Consider the following 20181-nt stretch of genomic DNA (forward strand, 5'->3'; position numbering starts at 1 on the left):
TCCTACAGCCCAAAATGCACCAAATGGATCCAGACCACGCCATGACAAGAAACGTAAAACCTGTCAACATATCTCCACCACCCCCACAATAACTACACCCCACAACAGAACCATCACCATTCCTGGATCTTATATTACATTTATGCAGGTGCAAGTGTATCTCATCCAGTGCACCAAATGCCCTGATAGAAAACATGCAGAAGTCAAACAACAACTGCGTACCAGAATAAACGCACACCAAAAATCTATTAAGGACAAGAATACCCAGTTACCTGTGGGGGCACATTTCTCACAAGAAAACCATTCTCTTTCCAAATCTCTAAGTTCTAATTCTCTAAGAGAATTTACAAAACACCTTTCACAGATGAGCCTACGAACTTCACTTCATCAACCTACTGGATACAAAAAATCATGGGCTAAATATAGACACTAAATTTATGACACATTATAACCTGTCTAACATCCATGGGTGATGCATAGGGACGGACCCATGCCCCCTGAGATTGGCCGCTGGTGGCAGCAGCTTCTGCAGGTGTTCGCCGCTCGCCACATCCTCCCTCTCCCCCTGCTGTCGCTGGGTTCTACAGGTGGTCGCTGCTCCCCATCCCACCACCGACACCTATAAACTGTGCTCCCCAGTCTTAGGAGGCACCAGTCACCCATGCTAACAACATCTGACACCCCAGGTAACCTCTCTACCATTTACCAGCTATATTTTTATCACCAGGTCCACATTCCCCTCCCCACCCAAACTGCCTCACCCACTGACTGCCTCAATTTGCATGTTCACTAACTGGCTCTCTCACATGCATACTGGCCTCTGGCTTCTTTACTATTCCATCTAGGAAGAGCACAGACCAACTGCAGACTTTCTCAGCCTGACAAAGGGTATTTGTACTCAAAATTTTTCCTACTATTTTAGTTGGTTGCATAAAAGATATCAGATTTACCCAAAGACCTTGTTGGTTTAGGTAGGGTTACCATATTTCCAGGTACAAAAAAGACGCTCTGTGTGGCGGGGGGGTGGGGGTGGTGTAGGAGAAATATAATGGGGTGGGGGGGGAGCAACATGTTGGTGCCCTGCCCCTTCTCTTGCCCCTCACTGACAAGCCACACCCCCTGCCCAGTTCTGCTGCTGCCCCTCACTCTGGACCCATTGACCCCAGCCCTGGCAGTACACCTCACTCCCAAACAGCAGTACCCTGCACCCCCATCCCTTGCTGGTGCCCCTCACTCCCAACCCGCAGCCTCCTGGCACTGCCAATGCCCTGCACACCCAACCTACAGTCACCCGTCCTGTCCTCTGTGCCCCTCACTCCTAGTCTGCAGTCCCCTGCCAGCCCTGCCAGTGCCCCTTACTCCAGACCCGCAGACCCCTGCACCCCTCCCAGCCCTGCTGGTGCCCCTCACTCCCGACCCAGGCCTGGTGCCCAAGCAACTCCCACATCTCTCTCTCTCTCTCTCCCCAGAGCCCATGCCAAGAGCACGTGACCCCCAACAGCCAATCACCTTGTCAGCTGCTCCCAGCTCGGGAGAGCAGAAAACCCATACATTTGCTCTTATTTTAAAAACTGGCCCGGACGCAGCACTGGTGTCCAACAAAGAGGACATGTCCGGGAAAACCTGGATGTGTGGTAACCCTAGTTTAAGGGAGGAATACCACCACATTTTTGGTCAGCGATGTTCTCAGCCTCTAAATCGGAAACTAACATTGTAGGGATAGCAATTTTTGCTACTTTGGAGACATTTAAGTGGAGGGAACCACATGAGGAGTGAAGTTTGTTTTATCTGTTGGTGTATGTAGAGGTGTTGGTACCCCTCTTGAGGTTAAAATAATGTTATGATGCCCCCTGATATTAGTGTGGTTATGTGTCTCTACAGAGAAGCGAAAAACATAATTAATTGCCTTTGCTTTTCATTTCTGCATTAGGGAAGTTATAGATATACAAAACCCTTAACTGACTTACAATGCAGTGTCAGTGTATTTTATATATAAATATTATTGATGACATCACCATATTTACTGGTTTATGTTAATAGATTTCATAGACACTAGGGCTGGAAGAGACTTCGCAAGATCATCAGATCCAGCCCCCTGCCCAAAGGGCAAGAAGTCAACAGGGGCCAAATAATCTCAGCGAGATAGGCATCCAAGTTTTATTTTTAAAGTATCCAGAGTATTTTTTTCTGACTTCCCACATATCTGAAGATGGACATTTTATTTTCCTTGATTTGTGTGGCCAGTCTGAGCTCAGTTTCAGCCTTGGCTTTCCTAGTTCACTCCCTGCAGGTGCAGACTAGTGCTGAATACTCCTCCTTAGTGGTGTTTCCTCATCTTCCATCCTTTATAAGGGGGGGTGGGGTGGGTGGGTGTGTGTGTGTGTGTGTGTGTGTGTAAGAGGTCCATGAGTTCCCTATTAAGCCAAGCAGGTCGCCCAGCCCTTTTACTACTTTTTCTGCGGGCTGGAATAGACTTCCCTTGTGCTTCATGGGTTGTGTCCAAGGTTCCCTCCAAGGTGCGTGCATGCGTGGCCATGCACAATTTAAAATCTTGCTGCATGCTAACTTATTAAAGCTGTGCACCCAGCTGAGGAAGTGCTGGGCAGCAGCTTCCTGGAGAGGAGCATGGTGGAGGCACTGGGGCCGGTGTGGGACACTTACCAGAGGTAAGCTCAGGCAGCGACTCCTCCCCAAAGCAAGGTGGGGGCAGGGGCGGGGGCTGGGGCAGAGTGCCTCTTCACTCCCCAAGGTGAGGCGGGGCGGAGGTTGGGGCTCAGGGCTGGCGCCAGGGAACTGCTCCACTCCCCAGCCCCAATGCCATGTGCCTCCTCACTCCGCAAGGCAAGGCAAGGCGAGGCACGGGCTGACTCCAGGGAACTGCTGCGCCGGCTCCAGGGAACTGCTCCGCTCCCCAGCCCCGATGCCATGGTCAGCGAGCCAGGTCCCCATGGCGGCTGATCGCTGAGCCCGGACCCCACAGTGGCGAAACTGGAAGCGTGCAGTTTCACCAACACTTCTGGTTTCATGGCTGGCGCTTCCAAGGGGTACACAGCCAATCTCAGGGGGTGTATGTGCACCCATGTGCACCCCCTATGCATTGCCAATGTCTGCAGTAGACTCCTACTGTTATATCCCCTTCACCACGTTCCCACCTGATGTTAACCCAGAGGGTCTCAAGTCACCCTCCTTTGTTGTCAATCTCCGCCTGCAGAGAAGTATAGTGCTTCTTCACATAGAGAGCTACGCCCCCACCCTTTCTTGCAACACAAACTCTCCTGTATAGGGGATAGCCATCTATACTTATGATCCAGTCATAGGTGGAGTACCACCAGGTCTCTGTTATCCCCATGACATCGTAGTCATATCTGTTTAGCAGAAAGGCCAGCTCCTCCTGTTTGTTGCCTGGGCTCCTGGCATTTGTGTATAGGCAAGTGAGCCTGCCATTGGAGGCCCTAGGCTTCCCTGCACTCCTAGAAAACCCCCGTCCCTGGGGTGAGGTAGGAGTGTGTTCCCTTGTACAGTCTGACCTACTGATTTGGTGGCTCATGCTTGGTAGGTTTGCACTGGTGGTTATCTGCCCATCACCTGGCGAACTTAGTTTAAAGCCTGGTCAAGGAAGTCAGCCATCCTGGTGGAGAAGAGCTGCTTCCTCATGTGAGCGAGGTAGAAGCCATCCCTTTCCAATAGCTCATTGCCTCTCTCTCTGAAGTGTGGGCTGTTGTCGTAGAACCCGAAGCCTTCACGATGTCACCAGTGCCGCAGTCTTCTATGCACTTCTTGAATTCTTCTCGCCCTCCTATGCCCGTGACCTGCAACTGGAAGGATCGAGGAGAAAACCACCTGCGCCCCCAACCCTCTGAGCCCCACTCCCAGAGCCCTGTAGTCATTCATGACCCGTCTGGGATTGCTCTGAGCCATGTCATTTGTGCCCACGTGGATGAGGAACATGGAGTAGTGGTCAGAGGGCCGGATAAGTTTTGGGATCCTCTTAGCAACATCCTGGATATGGGCCTTTGGGAGGCAGCAGACCTCATGGGCTAAGGGGTCAGGGAGGCAGATCACTCCCTCAGTCCCCCTCAAGGAGTCTCCCACAATGACTACTTCTTTCTTCTTTGGCGGGCATGGTTGCAGATTGCCTCATTTCCTCAGGTGTAGAAGCTGGAGGTTCTGCTGGTTCTTTTGGTGCTGCGAGGATGTAGTACCCATTATGAAGGTCCAGGGGAGTGGTGACCCTGGTGCAGTGTGCCTTGGGGCTGGACACTTCATGTTATACATGTCCCAGGTAACAGTAGCATAAGGAACTACAGAGAAAGGCAGGTTATTTTTACAATTTTCTTGAAATATTGTGAAAATGCTGTAAATTATATTTAATGTTGTGAGCAGCAGTTTGGAGTGACAAAGATATTTTTCAAGTATCCATTTTTCAAACCATTTGCCTAAAGTTTTCGTTATTTAACATCAATAACAAAAGTACTGCTGATTCCAATGCACTGGAATTGGAATTTGGCAGTATGTATATACAATAAGCTTCTTATGTGCTCATAATGTACCAGTCCAGATAAATGGTTTTAATACTATTAACCAGCAGGTAGAGACTGATTAACAACTGTCATCTAGTCCATTAATTTTTTTAGAAAACAAATAGATTCTGCAGATTCCAAAATTTTGTTTAGAAAAGGCCAAATAGATTCTAGCTCTCGGGATTAAAAAAAATGAGGTTATTTTTAAAAATAGAACAATGCAGAGCAGCACCACCACCCCGAGACTGTAGGGCATTCTATCCAGCCTGCGGGGCTCCTAAAAATTTAGAAAATTAATATTTGTCTGCCCCTGGCTGCCTATCATGCGGCCCTTGATGGCTTGCCAAAACTCAGTAAGCAGCCCTCCGCCCAAAATAATTGCCCACCCCTGCTGTAGGGAGTCTGAAGCAATAGATTTCATTCTTTCTTGCACAGGCTGAAGAAGAAAAACTGGGAATAATGCTATTAAGATCTTTTAAGACAAAGTAGTGAAAAAAACAGCCTCCTATGATTCTGAGAAGCAAGAACAGCCTTGCCCCAAAACTCTTATCAAGAGAATTTAATGTCAAAAGGATCACTATTCAATGTTTCATTTCAGGCACAATGGTGTGAGTAGGAATTAAGAGTAGGAATTAAGAGTTGGTACAGGGACAGAAACACAAAGGAAAAAGGTTAAAGATGGAGAGAAAGAGTAAAAGGGGGAAAGAAAAGGCCTTGGTTCTGAAGTCAAGGTTTTTTCCAATGAGTGAGGCTGCACACAAATCTAAAAGTATAGGCTGAGATTTTCAGAAGGGGCTTAAAGGAGTTAGTTGCACCAATTCCCACTGATATTGCTATGGGAATTAAGAATAAGTCCTATTAGGCCACTTTGAAAATTCCAACCTTAGTCACTGTACATAGACCATTACTTCCCTTGGTATCGTGCAAACTGCTCAACATTACCAAACCCTCTTCCATGGAATCAGGGAGGGATATTTGGTCCCATATTTATACCTCCCAAGACCCAGTTAAAAATTAAAATTTGTTTTCCCCAAAAAACAAACTGATAGAAAACTGCCATTTTGCAATAACAACACAACAGACTAGATCAGAGGCATAAAACATACAGCCCAGGCTGTGAAACCATTGCATCCAGCTGACTGGTAGTTCAGTGAGCAATCAAAAGTCTACACCCTTGGCTCCAGACTGCCACACATCCTTGGCACTGAAGACTGACCAGGGCTCCGCACAGAACCAGAAGCACGTGGCTGCACAGAATCATGTTTGGGTGGCAGCATGGAACTCTGTCTGGTTGGCAGCACCAGGGGCATGCGACATTGCAGAGCTGAAGGCACATCGCTGCATGGAGCCACATTCAGGCTGTGGCACAGAGGTGGGGAGCTGCCGCCCATGTCAATGTCTGCACAGCTTCATGCTCCTGGCTCCATCTTTGTGCTGCTGCCCAAGCACAGCTCCATGTAGTTGCATGCTCCCAGCTCCATGTCACTGCCCAATCAGAGCTGTGCACCACTGCATGCTTTTGGCTCCTTGCTATGACATGCCCCTGGCTCTACCCTGTCTGTATGTGGCTCTATGCACCCAGAACCACACTGCCTCCCAAACAGAGCCCTATGGACCTGGCCTAGGAAGAGCTGCAGTTTGAATGTGGCCGAGGGCAAGTTTCACACGAACTAGCTGCACTGTTTAATATAGCAATTTTCCCAACAGTTTCACTAAACATTTTTAAATCGGCAATAACTTCAAACTTGACTGTCTAATGGAATGTGAAGGAACCAAGTTCCTTTGGTATTGACACTTAATGATATAAACCCAAAAATATACTGCTCTGTTACCCAGTTTGCTGAATTTCAAGTGATGAAGGTTACAGACCTTAACGCTGCAATCTGGACAATTTAATACTGTATCTCTAAGCCAAAGCACAGCATCTGGAGTCCACATGCCAATGTTAAGGGGAAGATCTGCTAGACAGCACTTCGTAGCCTTAAAAAAAAAAAGAAAAAAGGTGCGCTGAATATTTACATGTTAACAGATGCATTCTTTAACAGATGCTGTATCATTCAAGTTGATACCTATGGACACTGGTCAGATGAGTAAGATGCATTAGAAATTAAATACATCCCAATAGGCTCACGTTCCTTCATTATAAAGGCAGCAACAGTTGGTAGCATGGAGTATTGTAACCCCTTACAACACGATTACTGCCATAGCCTTCTAGCACACAGGATTAACTTTCGTAATACAGGTTGTGTTACATTGTACATTCTCTTAGTTTTATAAATATCAGAAATCATCACAGTGTAGGATTTTAAGGCCATGTCAGATCACAAACTTACTGTGCTCAGCAGCAGAACCCCTAAATATCCCATACTGTTCTGCATACTAATTCCTTTCAGCTGGAAACCTTGCAGTCATGTCCACAGAGCAAGAGAGACTAACTGGCACTGTTGAGTGACAATGCCGATTAGCCTACTCCTGGCACTGTGCAAGCATAGCTACAAGCTTTCTACTGAAGGTAGAGCACAAGGAACACTAATGCATGTTTGAAGGCACTGCTGCTAGCCACCATGGTCTAGACATGGCCAAAGAGCATAAAAACTAAGATGGTGTTTTTAACATCAGCAGTGTTAAAATAGACCTCTGTACCTGGGGTGGTATTGTGATTATTTCTCTCAGGAATTGTGGTGGGATCTCTCTAAGCTCTGTTACTTTTACAGATGCAACAGTTCCTGTATCCATGAACTGCACATCCAGTGCCCGGCTGCTGTGAACACTTGTTATCTGAAATGCGAAGGAAAAATGTGATAATAGGGAGACAAAATAAAATGCCATAGAAGTCTTAAAATACTGATCTGTGTTTTTCTTAAAAAGCAAAAAGTCACCACATTTGTATCGCATTTTATGAGACTATTCTTGGTGACCTGAAATGTTAAAATGACAACACGATAAAGTCTCTCTTCAAATCTACTATCATATTAGTTAAAAAGATTACTCATTTGAAATTACTGTTCTTTGAATAAGCAGCTTATGGATAATGGTGACATGTATCATGTAACTGTTAAAGAACTGAATGATTCAAGATTTTAGCCAAACACCAAGAAAAAAGCTGTCAGAAAGAATACTACTATTTTTTAATGTTTCTTACCTCCACACGTGCCCATTTTCCCTTACAATGGAACAAACAGACTTTGCCACAAAAAGGTAATGAGACGGAATAATCTGTCATCTGCTGCAATAAAAACAAGGATAGCTTATAAAGATACACCCACAAAATCCTGTCAATGATCTACTATTGGAGAACTATATAGTGGGCCAAACATAGGTCTGGGAGCCAGAAACTCAGCTCCATGTCTGATGGTTTCTCTTTTTAGCCCTGGCAGAGCCATTACTGTGCCTCATTCTTCTCTTTTCTTTAGAATAGGCATACCGCCTAGTTACCTGCTTCACAAATTACCTACAAAGATGAAAAAGTACTAAGAAAATTAAAAGTGTAGACTGGGCTTAAAATACATGGGATGAGCTTTTAAGCAGATCAATAGCCAATGATTATTGTTCTCTATACAGCACATCAGCATAAACAATTGGCAAACTTATCTTCTGTAATCACTGAAAGGGCATTTAAAGGCCTAAGTCTATTCCTCTGCCAAGGTTTCTTGAAGACAGTAGTGTCATGGTGGTACCCCAACACAAAGGTACTTTGGGGGTTCACCATGTGGCATGCGTTATTCTCCTAATTTAGAGTTTGCTATTGGGGTGGTTGGTCTCCAATTATAGCCAATGCAAATCTGTATTCAGTTCTATCTTCCTTCTATCTGTATATGTATTAGTATTAGATATAAAATTTAAATGCTGATGCATCTTTATATTTCAGCTAAGGTTGTTAGCTGAAATATAAAGGCAGTGATTAAGTCGAACAGCTCATGTTCACACTTAGAAGAGTCAATGGCTGAGAAATAGCATCTGACTTGATGTACCTTTCTGTCCTCCTTGTGGATGTGCCTCTGGTCTGTGCCTGGCCAGACAATGATATATTTACATTTTAAATGAAGCCTAACACCTAGCTGTCAAGCCATCACAAGAGAGAGACAGCATGTCAGAATGAATGAATCATTAATGAATCCTCATGTCTACAAAGGATGCAAGAATGTAGCCTGGTAAACATGCATCTTGGGGTGGGGGGGAGGGAGCAGGACAGGTCAAAGTTACTGGCACAGTGTGAGGCCCCCTAAAAGTGAAGGGGTTCAATGTTACCAGCCAGACTGGTAACGGTATTTAAGCTGGCCTAGAGACCATGGATTTTTTAGTTTTCCCAGGTACAAGGGAGTGGCTGAGTCTTCCAGCCAGAGGCTCCATAAACCAAGCTGAGCAGGGAATGCAAGAAGCTCTGACAGGCAGGGTCAGAGTCATAAGCTACATTTAGATTCCTGAAGCTAGCTAGGGACTGCATCTTTGGATTTAAGGTATAGGGTAAGAACACTTGTTCTGGCATTTTCTTTTATTTATTTACTACTACATCTCTGTCTGTCTCAACATATGCTTAGGGACCTACCTAAATCATGGTGAGAAAAAGGGATTTTTGAAGGCCACTTGCAGTGCAAAGAGCTGATTTTACAGTTTTTTGCAGCAAGCCCTCCCTCATAGCTGATTGGCTGAGGGGCCCCAGTGACCACACCTCTATGTAGAGATCACAGAAAATAAGGACTGGAAAGGACTTTAGGAGGTCATCTAGTCCAACCCCCTGCTCAACACAGGACCATCATCAAGTAGATCATCACAGCCAAAGCTTTGTCTAGTTGAGTCTTAAAAACTTCCAAAGTTGGAGATTCCATAACCTTTTTGGGTACCCTGTTCCAGTTTTTATTACCCTCCTAGTAAGAAAATTCTTCCTAATATTTAACCTAAACTTCCACTGCTGTTACTTAAACCATTTGCTCCTTGTACTGTCATCTGCCACCACTGAGAACAGTCTAGCTCCATCCTCTTTCAAACCTCACTTCAGGTAGTTGAAGGCTGCTATTAAATCCCCTCTCAGTCTCCTCTTCTCTAGACTAAATAAGCCCAGTTCCCCCAGTCTTTCCTTACATGTCATGTCCCCCAGCCCCCTCACCATTTTTGCTGCCCTCCACTGGACTCTCTTCAATTTGCCCACATCCTTTCTGTAAGGTGCAAGGGGGGGGGGGGGGGCAAAACTGAACACAGTACTCCAGATATGGCCGCACCAGTGCTGAACAGAGGGAAATAATCACTTCCCTTGACCTGCTGGCAACACTCCTACTGATGCAGCCTAGTATGCTGTTAGTCTTCTTTGCAACTAGAGCACACTGCTGGCTCATATTCAGCTTATGGTCCACTGTGACCCCCAGGTCCTTTTCTGCAGAGCTGCTGCCCAGCCAGTCAGCCCCCAACCTATACTGGTGCATGGGGTTGTTCCATCTTAAGTGCAGGACTTGGCACTTGTCCTTGTTGAATTTCATGAGGTTCCTTTTGGCCCAATCCTCCAATTTGTCTAGGTCATTCTGAATCCAGCATATCTACTATTGCCCCCAGCTTGGAGCCACCTGCAAACTTGCTGAGGGTGCAATCTATGCCATCTACCAAGTCGGTGATGAACAAAACCAGCCCCAAGACTGACCCCTGGGGCACTCCACGTGATACCGGCTGCCAACTAGCCAATGAGCCATTGATTACTACCCTCTGGGCCCAATGCTCCAGCCAGATTTCTATCCACCTTACAGTCCATTCATTCAGCCCATACTTTCTTAGTTTGCCTGAGAGAATGTTGTGGGAGACTGTATCAAAAGCCTTGCTAAAATCAAGGTACATCACATCCACTGGTCTCCCTGCATTTATAGAGCTGAGGCCCTTACTCCGCTGCTTTCCATCTTTCCTTTCCTCAGAATTCTGAACTCAAATCATCTCATCTTCACTGCAGCCCAAGTTACCATTCACTACTACATTCACCACCAATTCTTCCCAGTTTGTGAGCAGCAGTTCAAGAAGAGCATAGCTCCTACTTGGCTGCTCCAGTGCTTGCACCAGGAAGTTGTCCCCAACACTTTCCAAAAGCTTCCTGCATTGCCTGCGCACTGCTGTATTGCCCTTCCGGTAGATGTCAGATTCTATGTCCACTGAATTGGATGGAATCGTAAGGCAGTGTTTTACCGAAGTTGTAGAGATGTGGAAACCAATCAGAAACAGACACCCAAAAAACAGTCAGTCAAAGGCATCTGGCACTCTTTGACAAAGTTAATGTAAGCAGCATGTTCCCCGTCAGGGTTTTTCTGCTATCTAGTGGCTGATTTCAGTAGCTGAGGTTCAAAATTCAGACAAGCCTCCTGAGAGGTCAAAAATGCAAACAGGACTGAAGCAGGAGGCAGCAGATTGTTTAAAATGGTGGTTACTCATTGTACTTGTAGTACTGATTTAATTCCACAGCTATTTTCTGAAACAGTTCTTGTATCCACAGGTTTTCACGCTGACAAGTTTGACATGTCTTCAACCCAACTTATCAAATCCATCAGCTTGTGTGCTTGGTGGATAAAAGCCTGCTGAATTTCAAATCACATTAGAAGCTCCATTAACCAGATTGTACTGTCAGCCACAAACTTAACTTGAGCTTACATCCTGCCCTTTCTTAAGAGATGGCATAGTTTAAGTATACACTGTGTGCTAGCTGTGATTTCAAGCTTCTCACACAGATTGCTGGTAGTACTTCATATTCTTTGCATGGTAAATGAACCGCATTAAACCATGAATTCCACCTTGTCAGCACTTGCTCTGGTGAAAGTGACACAGTCATATGTAGGCCCTCGCTTTGCTTGGCCATAGACTCTCTGTGTTGAAGCTTACAGTCTGTACACTGTTTGAATGCTTTTTAAAGAGGAAAGCAGGCTATCCACATCAGGAAAATGTGTGCGCCAGATGTCACTTACTAAAAGAATGTGTGCATTACAGGTGACTTAAACTGTGTTGGGCATCATTCCGTGGGGTGCACTGGAGAAAGCCTTGCAAGCATATGTTGTATTATCAGAGAGAAATGCTGAGATCTTGTTAAATTTCAAGCTATAGTTTACAATAGCCTTTACTGCAACTTTGGCCACAACAGAATCACTGACAGACACAAGGTGAACTGGCTTTGTTTAAAAAAAAAACAAACCCAAAACAGGCAGGTCAGTCTGTCCCAATTACAAATAAAATGTGGAGAACTTATCCTGGGCATCTGTTGCTTTGTCTGCTACAATCAAGACTGAATCATATTCTGCCAATGTAGCTGCTGTAGACTGAACATGCAAAGCAAATATTACTGGTAGATAATCTTGGCAGAGCTTGTTCACACATGGGAAACTGCCAGCATTTGGCACGCTGTTTTTCTTCCAACATCAATGCTGTTTTTCCTCAACACATCCAGTGTCATGTTGCATGATGAACAAAACAATTTACCACCATCTGCATCCAAGCTTCCTACATGGAACTGCCTTACGTGATCCTAAGTTGAAGTGTATTTAGCTTTCTTGGTTTTCTTTTCACTTATCTTCAGACTGCAGTATTGCATCTGATTTCTTAAAAGATGGTGCCGAAACCCCTTCACCCTCCTGCACTAAGTCTATATCACTAGCTCAGCCTCTTAGAAGGTCTCTCAAACCACATGCTCCATGGCTGCAGGGATTTCCGCACTTCCTTTGTATCCCGGTAACCTTTTTTTTTTCCCATAGGGGGAGGGGATTCCAAGTAAAGATAGCAAGCAGGAAACGACGTTTTTCGCAGTGATTGTGAAAATTGCTGTTTTCGTGGCTTCTGTGAAAATTGCGAAACTGCAATTTAAGTAGATCCCTACATATAGTTACTAGTTTCTTATGCTAGCTCTGTTTTTACTACTAATCATCTTGTTGCTTGCTTCCTTACTGATTGCCTGTGGAAGGTGACTTTTGGGTAAGTAATATTCCAAGCCAAGCTGCTTTATGGAGAGGGGAAACTATCATTTCTTTCATAATACAAAAATATGGGGCTATGTGATCCCCTCACGAGGGGCAGCATAGATCCATTATTGCAGCCGCAGAGTCCATGGTAAGGGCAAAAGAACTGAGGTGCAGGGATAGGGAGCTCTCACAGCAACCTCCGTCTGTTCCCACTGCCTCAAGGGAGAAACTCAGGCTCCAGGAGTCCCATCTCCCCCTCCCCTCAGATGGGTTTATGACATGTAGTACTGTTTGGGAGCACCTCAAAAGAATAAGACATTTTAAAAAGGTCTACTCTAAAACTGGGTTAAAATTATGGAATCCATTAACACCTCTAATGCACTCAAGTTCATAGCTAAAAATGTGTCACCTCTACAAATTAAGAGTTTGAAAATAAGCCTGGATTTGTCTTTCATGCATACGTGCATGCATGTACTCACAAAAATTTTTCAGGACAAATTATGTTCTCAGTGGCCATGGCCACCAGATCTACTTTAAAACCATGTCTGCCAGATTTGCCACGTTTGTACAACATGATCTTGGATAAGTGGTTACATAATCCAAGATTTCAGAAATTTACTTACAGCTCTGGATCTGCCATGACCATAAGGGATTTAACAAAAATAACTGAATTTATGTATTTTCAAAAAGAAAGCATGCACCGAGGTTGTTTATACCTTGACAGGGTTGCAGAAGTTTAAAAATGGAGTCTTTCCTTGTACAGGTTTCCCCCAACCTCCCCTTTTTTAGATTCAGCATGCAGGGCTTGGATGTGCCAAGTATGTAGAGGGGAAATGCAAGCTTGAGGCCTTCAACATTATATTACTCGGGGATGAACAAGACATACAAAGGTTCTCTCTGAACAAAAATTACCACAAGTAACTTGATGGTCTTGATCACCAGCTGGATTTAGCCCATCCACCTAAAACCAGTTCTTTGCAAGAGAAGCATAAATGTTCTCATCGTAATGGCAGTGTTGAAAGAATGTTGTAGCCATGATTGTTCATAAAAATATGCAAAAAGCACAGATTTTTGTGGGTGGTATCTTTTACTGGACCAACTGCATGACTGGGATAGACTTAGACAAACTTCCAAATGTACTTTTATTCTTCTTCAGATCTGAGGGAAAAGCAGGCACCGGCAAAAAAATTAAAAACAAATTTCAGGGCTGTGAAGTTGGAGGAGAGAGAGATTCCCAGGGACAGCAGGCAAACAAATCATAGAAGAAAGGATGTCTTGATTAATGGAAATCAAGACCTTTCAAAAGGTAATAAGGTCATTATCACCTGTAGTGTGAAGAAAAATTATCTGGAATCGGGTAGACTCTAGTAATGCTATGAAGTCAATATCAGTGTTCCATCCTTCCTTCTTAGTGTCCAGCCAGTTTGCGAATTTGTTGCCAAGCTTGCCTTTTGAAGCTGTTCTGTAAATTTCCCTTGAGCCCAAAGATAGTGAAAGGCAAGTGATTATTCTATGAAAAGTGTTCTCCTACATGTTTCTGCATCTGTCTTTAATCTTTTTCCCGTGATCATTCATTTTGGTGTGTAGTTTTAGTCTAGCTTCACCACATCATTTCCATGAGGGCATCTGGTACGCTGGATGACATGTAGCTATAATATAGCATGCATTATAGTATACTACAGCAACCGAGAGGTCATTTCAGAGAAGATCAAAGAGGAAAATGGTCTCTATTTAATACAAAGGTATTAATACTATACCAAAAAGTCTTCCATTTAAATCGGTCACAGTAGGAAACGTAAGTGGTTAAAAGGGACAGTAGGTATTTGCTACCCAACACCTTTTAAGAAATATTCCAAACAGCATTTTACAATATTTGAGTTTAAATGCTTTTTCCTAAGCAACTCCATGGTACTCAGCCTCAGAAGTTGACTGGAAGCAATATACATATATTCAGGATTTGACATAAAATAGCCCTGAAATTTATTTCAGTATGTTTTCAGAAAAATGTTAGGACAGACCAATGCAAGTTTATGCTTCAGTAGAGTGTTAAAAGCTGAATGAAGAAAAAAAGTAGCATAAACTTAAACATAATATTACTTTACCACCCCTTCCCCGTAATATTAGACACACCTTATAACGTAAGTAGTCTTCTAACTTCTGTAAGATCTCACATAATTTGACCAAGCCCTTTGATGGGAGTTGACAATATATGGTTCCATCAGAGCAAACATTGGTTACCTTAACATTTGTATATAAAGCATCTACCTGTAACAAAGATTTGATGGAATAAGTTAAGCAGGTCTCTAGTACTGTAATTCTCTATTGCATGATTTAAACTTATAAAACTTTTTTTCTGAAATGTGAAATAAAGAATTAAATACTAGACAACAGTACCTGAAGATGCAGTTCAAGTGATGTGTCAAACAAGGCCTTCAAACAGGTAGCATTTATGTTGATATCATCCTCTCCTGATGTATCATACAGCACAACAAGAGGAATCTCACTTTTTTCCAATATTTCCACAGCAAATATCTTTCCACAGGTTTGTGATTCAACTATTTTCACTAAGACAGGATCATCACAAAAGACTTCCAGTCCTGCAAAATAAACATCTCATAATTCTTATACACCACTTCTTCAAATGTCTCACAGGGAATTACAGCAATTAAACCTATGTTCTGTATGTGATCAGGTCCAAAAAATGAGAATGCAAGTGGAGGTACCCAGTAAAGGGAACATATTCTTTGCTACAGTTTTACCTTTAATGTACAAGAGACAATTAGGGGGAAAAGTACCCAACTCAGAGAGTAATACAATATATCCATGTAACAAATATTTTCCAAGTGCACTCCCGGTAGGTTTTTTATACAGAGATCCCAAGTATTAAGAATCCCATGAAAAAGGTACTCACTAGATTCAGGAAGGGAAAAAATTACTTGCAGGTAACTTTGAAAGTGCTGAGTGGGGACATTTTGAAATCAAAGGACAGTGCTGAATAAGCAGCAACTGCCAGACTTTTCCTGTATTAGATGTTCCTCAGTGTCTGAAGAACAGGGATTTGCTTTCATCTCAGTTGCACAGGTTATTTATGTTTTTTATACTGGAACCACCAAGGATGCTGAAGCAGTAACTGAAGAATTTTTAATCTCTCAGGCCACCTAACTACATACTCACTAGAGGTGTGCGAAACGGGCTCTATACGATTCGGATTTGGCCCGAATCAGGAACAGTGATTTGATTAGTTGATTCAGATCATTGTTCCCAATTCGATTAGGCTGAATCCGAATCTGAAGATTCGATGCTGATTTAGAGAATCAGCTATTCAGCCATAGACACAGTTTTAAATGTTGTTTTGTTTTTTTATATACCTCGAGGCACCATGTGCGGCTTGCGAATGCTGCAATGCTGGGGTGGACAGAGCATCCCACAGGAGTGTTTTTGGGGGGGGGGGGGGGGGTGCATGCTCGGTGGCGAACCCGGAAGTGGACCAGAAGTACTTCCGGTCCACTACTGGGTCCACCATGGAACGCACTGGGGGGCCCCCTGTGTTCCCCCCGGCTCGGTGATTGGCTGTAGGGGGAAGTGCTTCTGGTCCACTTCCGGGTCTGCTGCCAAGTGTGCTGGGAAGCCCCTGTGGGATCCTCCATCCGCCTCATCATCGCAACATTCACAAGCCACCTGGTACCATGACATATGTAGAAAAAAAACATTTAAAGCTGTGTCTATGTCCATGTCCAAAATTGCCAAACCTTTCTGAATCTCTCCGAATTGATTCAGAAGGTTCCAATTCGATTTGGAGACATTAAAAGGTCTCCTGATTCAATCTGGATTTGGACATTCAGCCACCAAATCACCCCAAATCTCCGCTGAACTGAATCAGTGACTGAAGCTTCGCACAGCCCTAATACTCACCTATACAAAGATCATTTGATGTTTAATCTCTCACCACAGAGTTTTTAATATTACAGTAAGACCCAAAGACATCAGTCAGGATTGAAGTTTCTTTTACCAAGCACCGAACACAGAACAATATAGTTCCTGTCCAGAAAGGCTTTCAATGTAATTCAAGCCGTGTTTAAAAGGCACCGGGCTGGGACTTGTATCTGGGTTCAGTTCCCAGCTCTGCCACATATGACAGAACAAACCACCTGAGGCCTGATTTACAAGAGTATTTAATAAGCAGCCTGAAGATGTAGTTAAGAGAGTAGTGGGATTTACATAAGGGGCTAAAGATGTTAGGTGCTCAACTTACATTAAAAAGTGAATAGGATACAAACACATCTACCTTTAACATTCCACCAAATGCCCATCTAGATCGTTAGATGCTTTAATACTTAAATCAAATTTGGCATTTAGTTTCTTTAAGCTTCAACTCCCCATGTGTAAAGCAAGAACATTTCCCTGTGCTTTGTCTCATCTTAAACCTTGGGAGGAAGAGACAATTACCCTAGTACAGTGCTTAGCATAATGAAGGTCCAAAATTGTGGGTCTACAAAACCAGTAATATGAATAATGTGCAAGAGGCAAGTGTAGCAAGAGAGAGTGGAGGATAATTATTAAATTTGTCCACCCACCTCTGTTCAGGGCCATGCAAAATCATGGTACTAGCTATTCAACAATTCTCTTACCTGCTAATTTACATTTTGCAGCTTGGAATGGAAGTGAATAGAACTGCTTGTCTAGTTTGTATACTTTGTTGTTTTCAATAAACTCACTGAAACCATAATCGACATAGCATACCTAATAATTGAAAGGGAAACACAAAATTATTCTTCTAGTTTTAAAGATTGCTCCAAGTATATTCTCTGTGGTATTGCATCCCCTTGTCAGCTGTTAAATAAAAATGTTTTTCACCAACAAGATATCCGATTTGCAATAGTATTATGGACAAATTCTTCAGGCCAATGCAATACGAACAAGAGTGGATGACAGGAGGGTTTGCCTTCAAACTTTCTTGAAAGCACTACTGTCAGGCTTGTCAGCCTTTCGCTGGAGCAACAGTATTTAAAAGCTATGCACAAATTGCATTTTCCAGTCAGCTTGCTATCAAACATTGTATGCAAAACTGGTAGTAACAGAGTAATACTGAACTTCATGTATGTAAAGATCCGAGTTAAACTTATACATATTATTCCAATGCAGCTCTATAACTTTACTATTTCCCCCTATCAAAGCAAAATGGAAATAGCTCAGTGGGAATGAGTGCTCAATGACAGTTTGAACAAGACTGGTAGTAATGGTGCCTCATTCATTAGAAGGGTACACAGATCTTTTCCCCCATTCCCCACCATCTTTCTTAACTACAAATTACATCGTCTTAAAACCTAGCATAAATGTCAGGCTCAGGGAGGTGAACTTAAGTCTTTCTGAAAAACTCTGAAATGGACACATCAGTTGTCAGCAAGGAGAAAAGAAGTCTTGTTTTCAGAGCGTGCAGCTGTTCTTGCAGTGCAAGACAGACCTCCATAATACTGGGAGGAGCAGGAGGAAAACTATAGGCCCATCATTTTTCTTATTCTTATTTGTGAATTTACATCTGAATATAAAACTTTTGGAATAGGTAAGCAAGTTGTGGGTGAACTACGCTTATTTGCAGAATGAAATGGTCTGTTAAGCAGATCCTGGTGCAAGATTCATTCTGACTAGGAAAGAAGAGACTATGCAGAAAGAGCACAGTTTAAGGTTAGCTAATATAATAATACAGTGCCTTCACACAAAAAACACTTGAAACTTCTCATGCGTTTAGTTTGGTCACATTCTAGTTCAGGGGTCAGCAATGTTTTTAATCGGAGTGCCAGAAACACCCCAACCTCCATCCATACCTCAACTTGGCATGCCAGAAGCAGGAGAATCTAGAAGGGCCCGATCCTCATTACTGGCAGTAGCTGCACACATGTCTCTGGGCACATAGCGAGGGAGAGGCTGGGGATGCACTGCCCTGGCCCCTTCTCCACTGTGCATGCAGCCACCATGGAGCTGGTGCCAAAGCTGCAGAGCCTGGCACAGCTGTTCGCAGTCTACCTACCACCTGCGGCAGCTGTCCAGAGCCTGGGGCAACTACAGCAGGCAGCCAAGAGGTTGCAAAAAGGTTCTGTAGCACCATGTGCCCAGAGGCCTATGTGCAGCCACTGCAGCCACAAAGCCGGTGCCAAGGATGTGGAGCCCTGTGCAGCTGTTTGTACCTTCCTGACTGCAGCCAGTCTGAACTCTGGGCAGCTGCTACCTGCCATGCAGCTGAGGCTGCCTGCAGCAGTGCTTGCTGCCTCCCGGCTGCCTGTTGTGAGCAGCCCAGGCTCCATGGCCAGCTGTAGCTGCCCACAGCCTGGCATGAGGAAGGTTGCTGATCTCTGTTCTAGTCCTTTGCAACCAGAGCCAGGAGAAATGCATCTGTTTGGTTCTACAGAACAAGGGACAAAGTGAAGTTGCAATAACATAAGGAGTTTAAACACACATCTTGAAACAGGTTATAGACCAGAATGCAGAAGGTAGTATATCCAATCTGAATAAAAGGTGCTTGTAAGCCTGAGCTCACCAGTGTTAAATTGTCAAACAGGAAGGAAAAAGCAATAGTACTACATAACTGGAAGCAAGGGCTCAGAATTCTAAATACTGGCATTTGCATCCCAAACTGTAAGATTGAGATAGTGCTTCCGAGCCCCAGAAGCATGTTGAAGGTGCATTTATTAGTTTAGCAGAATGATTACAATGCAGAGCACCACAGAATACTCAAAATACATTCAGGAAGGGAAAAATGCTGACAATCCCATTTTCTTTAGTCAGAGAGAAGTAATCTTTAAAATCACTTAGTGTTTTATGTAATTAAGAGAAGCAGTTTGTTGTTGTAAGGGGTTGTCTCCTCATGTTTTGTGTCTTTAGTAGAGTGCCAAAACATAAGTATGCTTGCCTTCATTCTGTTGTCTTCAACTGCAATTATCTGAGCACGCAACCAGGCATCTTCTTCAGCATGTGCAGCAACAAGCTGTCCTGGATTTACAGACTGCATTAGTAATGCTGTTGGACTCTGACTATAATATTCTTTCATCTCATCTTCCATCAGTTCCTGAGCAGCAGAATAGTCTTTTCCCACATACCTACATTTTTTTCCATGGGGAGAAGGGAAGAAGGAGGAAATCCACCAAATGTGTTAGTGTAGGAACAGAAAAGTTCAACAGATACAAAAACAAAAGTGTATTTATGTAGATAGACAGTCACTTTAGTACCTGAACTTTCCTTTGTCAAAAACAAAAATATGCAAGGAGTGTTAAAGTGTTCACTGAAGTGAAGAACTGAATATAAACTTTATGTACCAGAACACAAAGCTACATACAAGTCTACAGAAACCAGCTGTTTCTGGAAATTTAGAATCAAATCTGACTTTGATGACCAAAGAAAACTGATGGTCGACTAGCCTATCTAGCACAGTGGTGCTCAACCTTTCACCTGCAGGTCAGATGTGCAGTACCCTGTCCTTCTATAGGCCAGATCCAGCTGGTGGTCCTGATCCAGTGCCTGGGGCAGGCATGGTGGGTACCATCTGGCCATGCAGGCCCCACAGGGGAAGGGGGTATGGCCCAGCTCCAATCCAGATGAGGAACAAGGGGGTGTAGCCTGGCTCTGCAGGGGGAAGGAAGTGCGGCCGGGCTGTGGCCAGCCATGCAGGGCTTCAGATTTGTGAATTTGGTGGGTGGTAAAGGGTAGCTGTATTAATGGCCAATGTATCCCCTGCAGCCAAATTTCCTGACCCCAGC

General features: G+C 43.9%; 1 protein-coding gene across 6 annotated transcripts in view; it reads right to left on the bottom strand.

Moving 5' to 3' along the window:
- Window positions 1-20181, bottom strand: part of TDRD7 (tudor domain containing 7) — a 99656-nt gene that overhangs the window by 7527 nt on the left and 71948 nt on the right. For 5 of the 6 annotated variants that reach the window (XM_006259248.4, XM_059724543.1, XM_019490766.2 and 2 more), the window contains 7 exons: window positions 19338-19524; window positions 17062-17173; window positions 14828-15030; window positions 14564-14698; window positions 7663-7746; window positions 7164-7298; window positions 6390-6500 (listed from right to left, as the gene is read on the bottom strand). In XM_006259248.4, coding sequence (XP_006259310.1) covers window positions 6390-6500; window positions 7164-7298; window positions 7663-7746; window positions 14564-14698; window positions 14828-15030; window positions 17062-17173; window positions 19338-19524 — 967 coding nt within the window. The remainder of the gene's footprint in view (window positions 1-6389; window positions 6501-7163; window positions 7299-7662; window positions 7747-14563; window positions 14699-14827; window positions 15031-17061; window positions 17174-19337; window positions 19525-20181) is intronic. The other variant, XM_059724544.1, reaches the window with a different exon arrangement.

The sequence above is a fragment of the Alligator mississippiensis genome, chromosome 3 (genome assembly GCF_030867095.1).
Source record: "Alligator mississippiensis isolate rAllMis1 chromosome 3, rAllMis1, whole genome shotgun sequence".
NCBI classification, from domain to species: domain Eukaryota; kingdom Metazoa; phylum Chordata; order Crocodylia; family Alligatoridae; genus Alligator; species Alligator mississippiensis.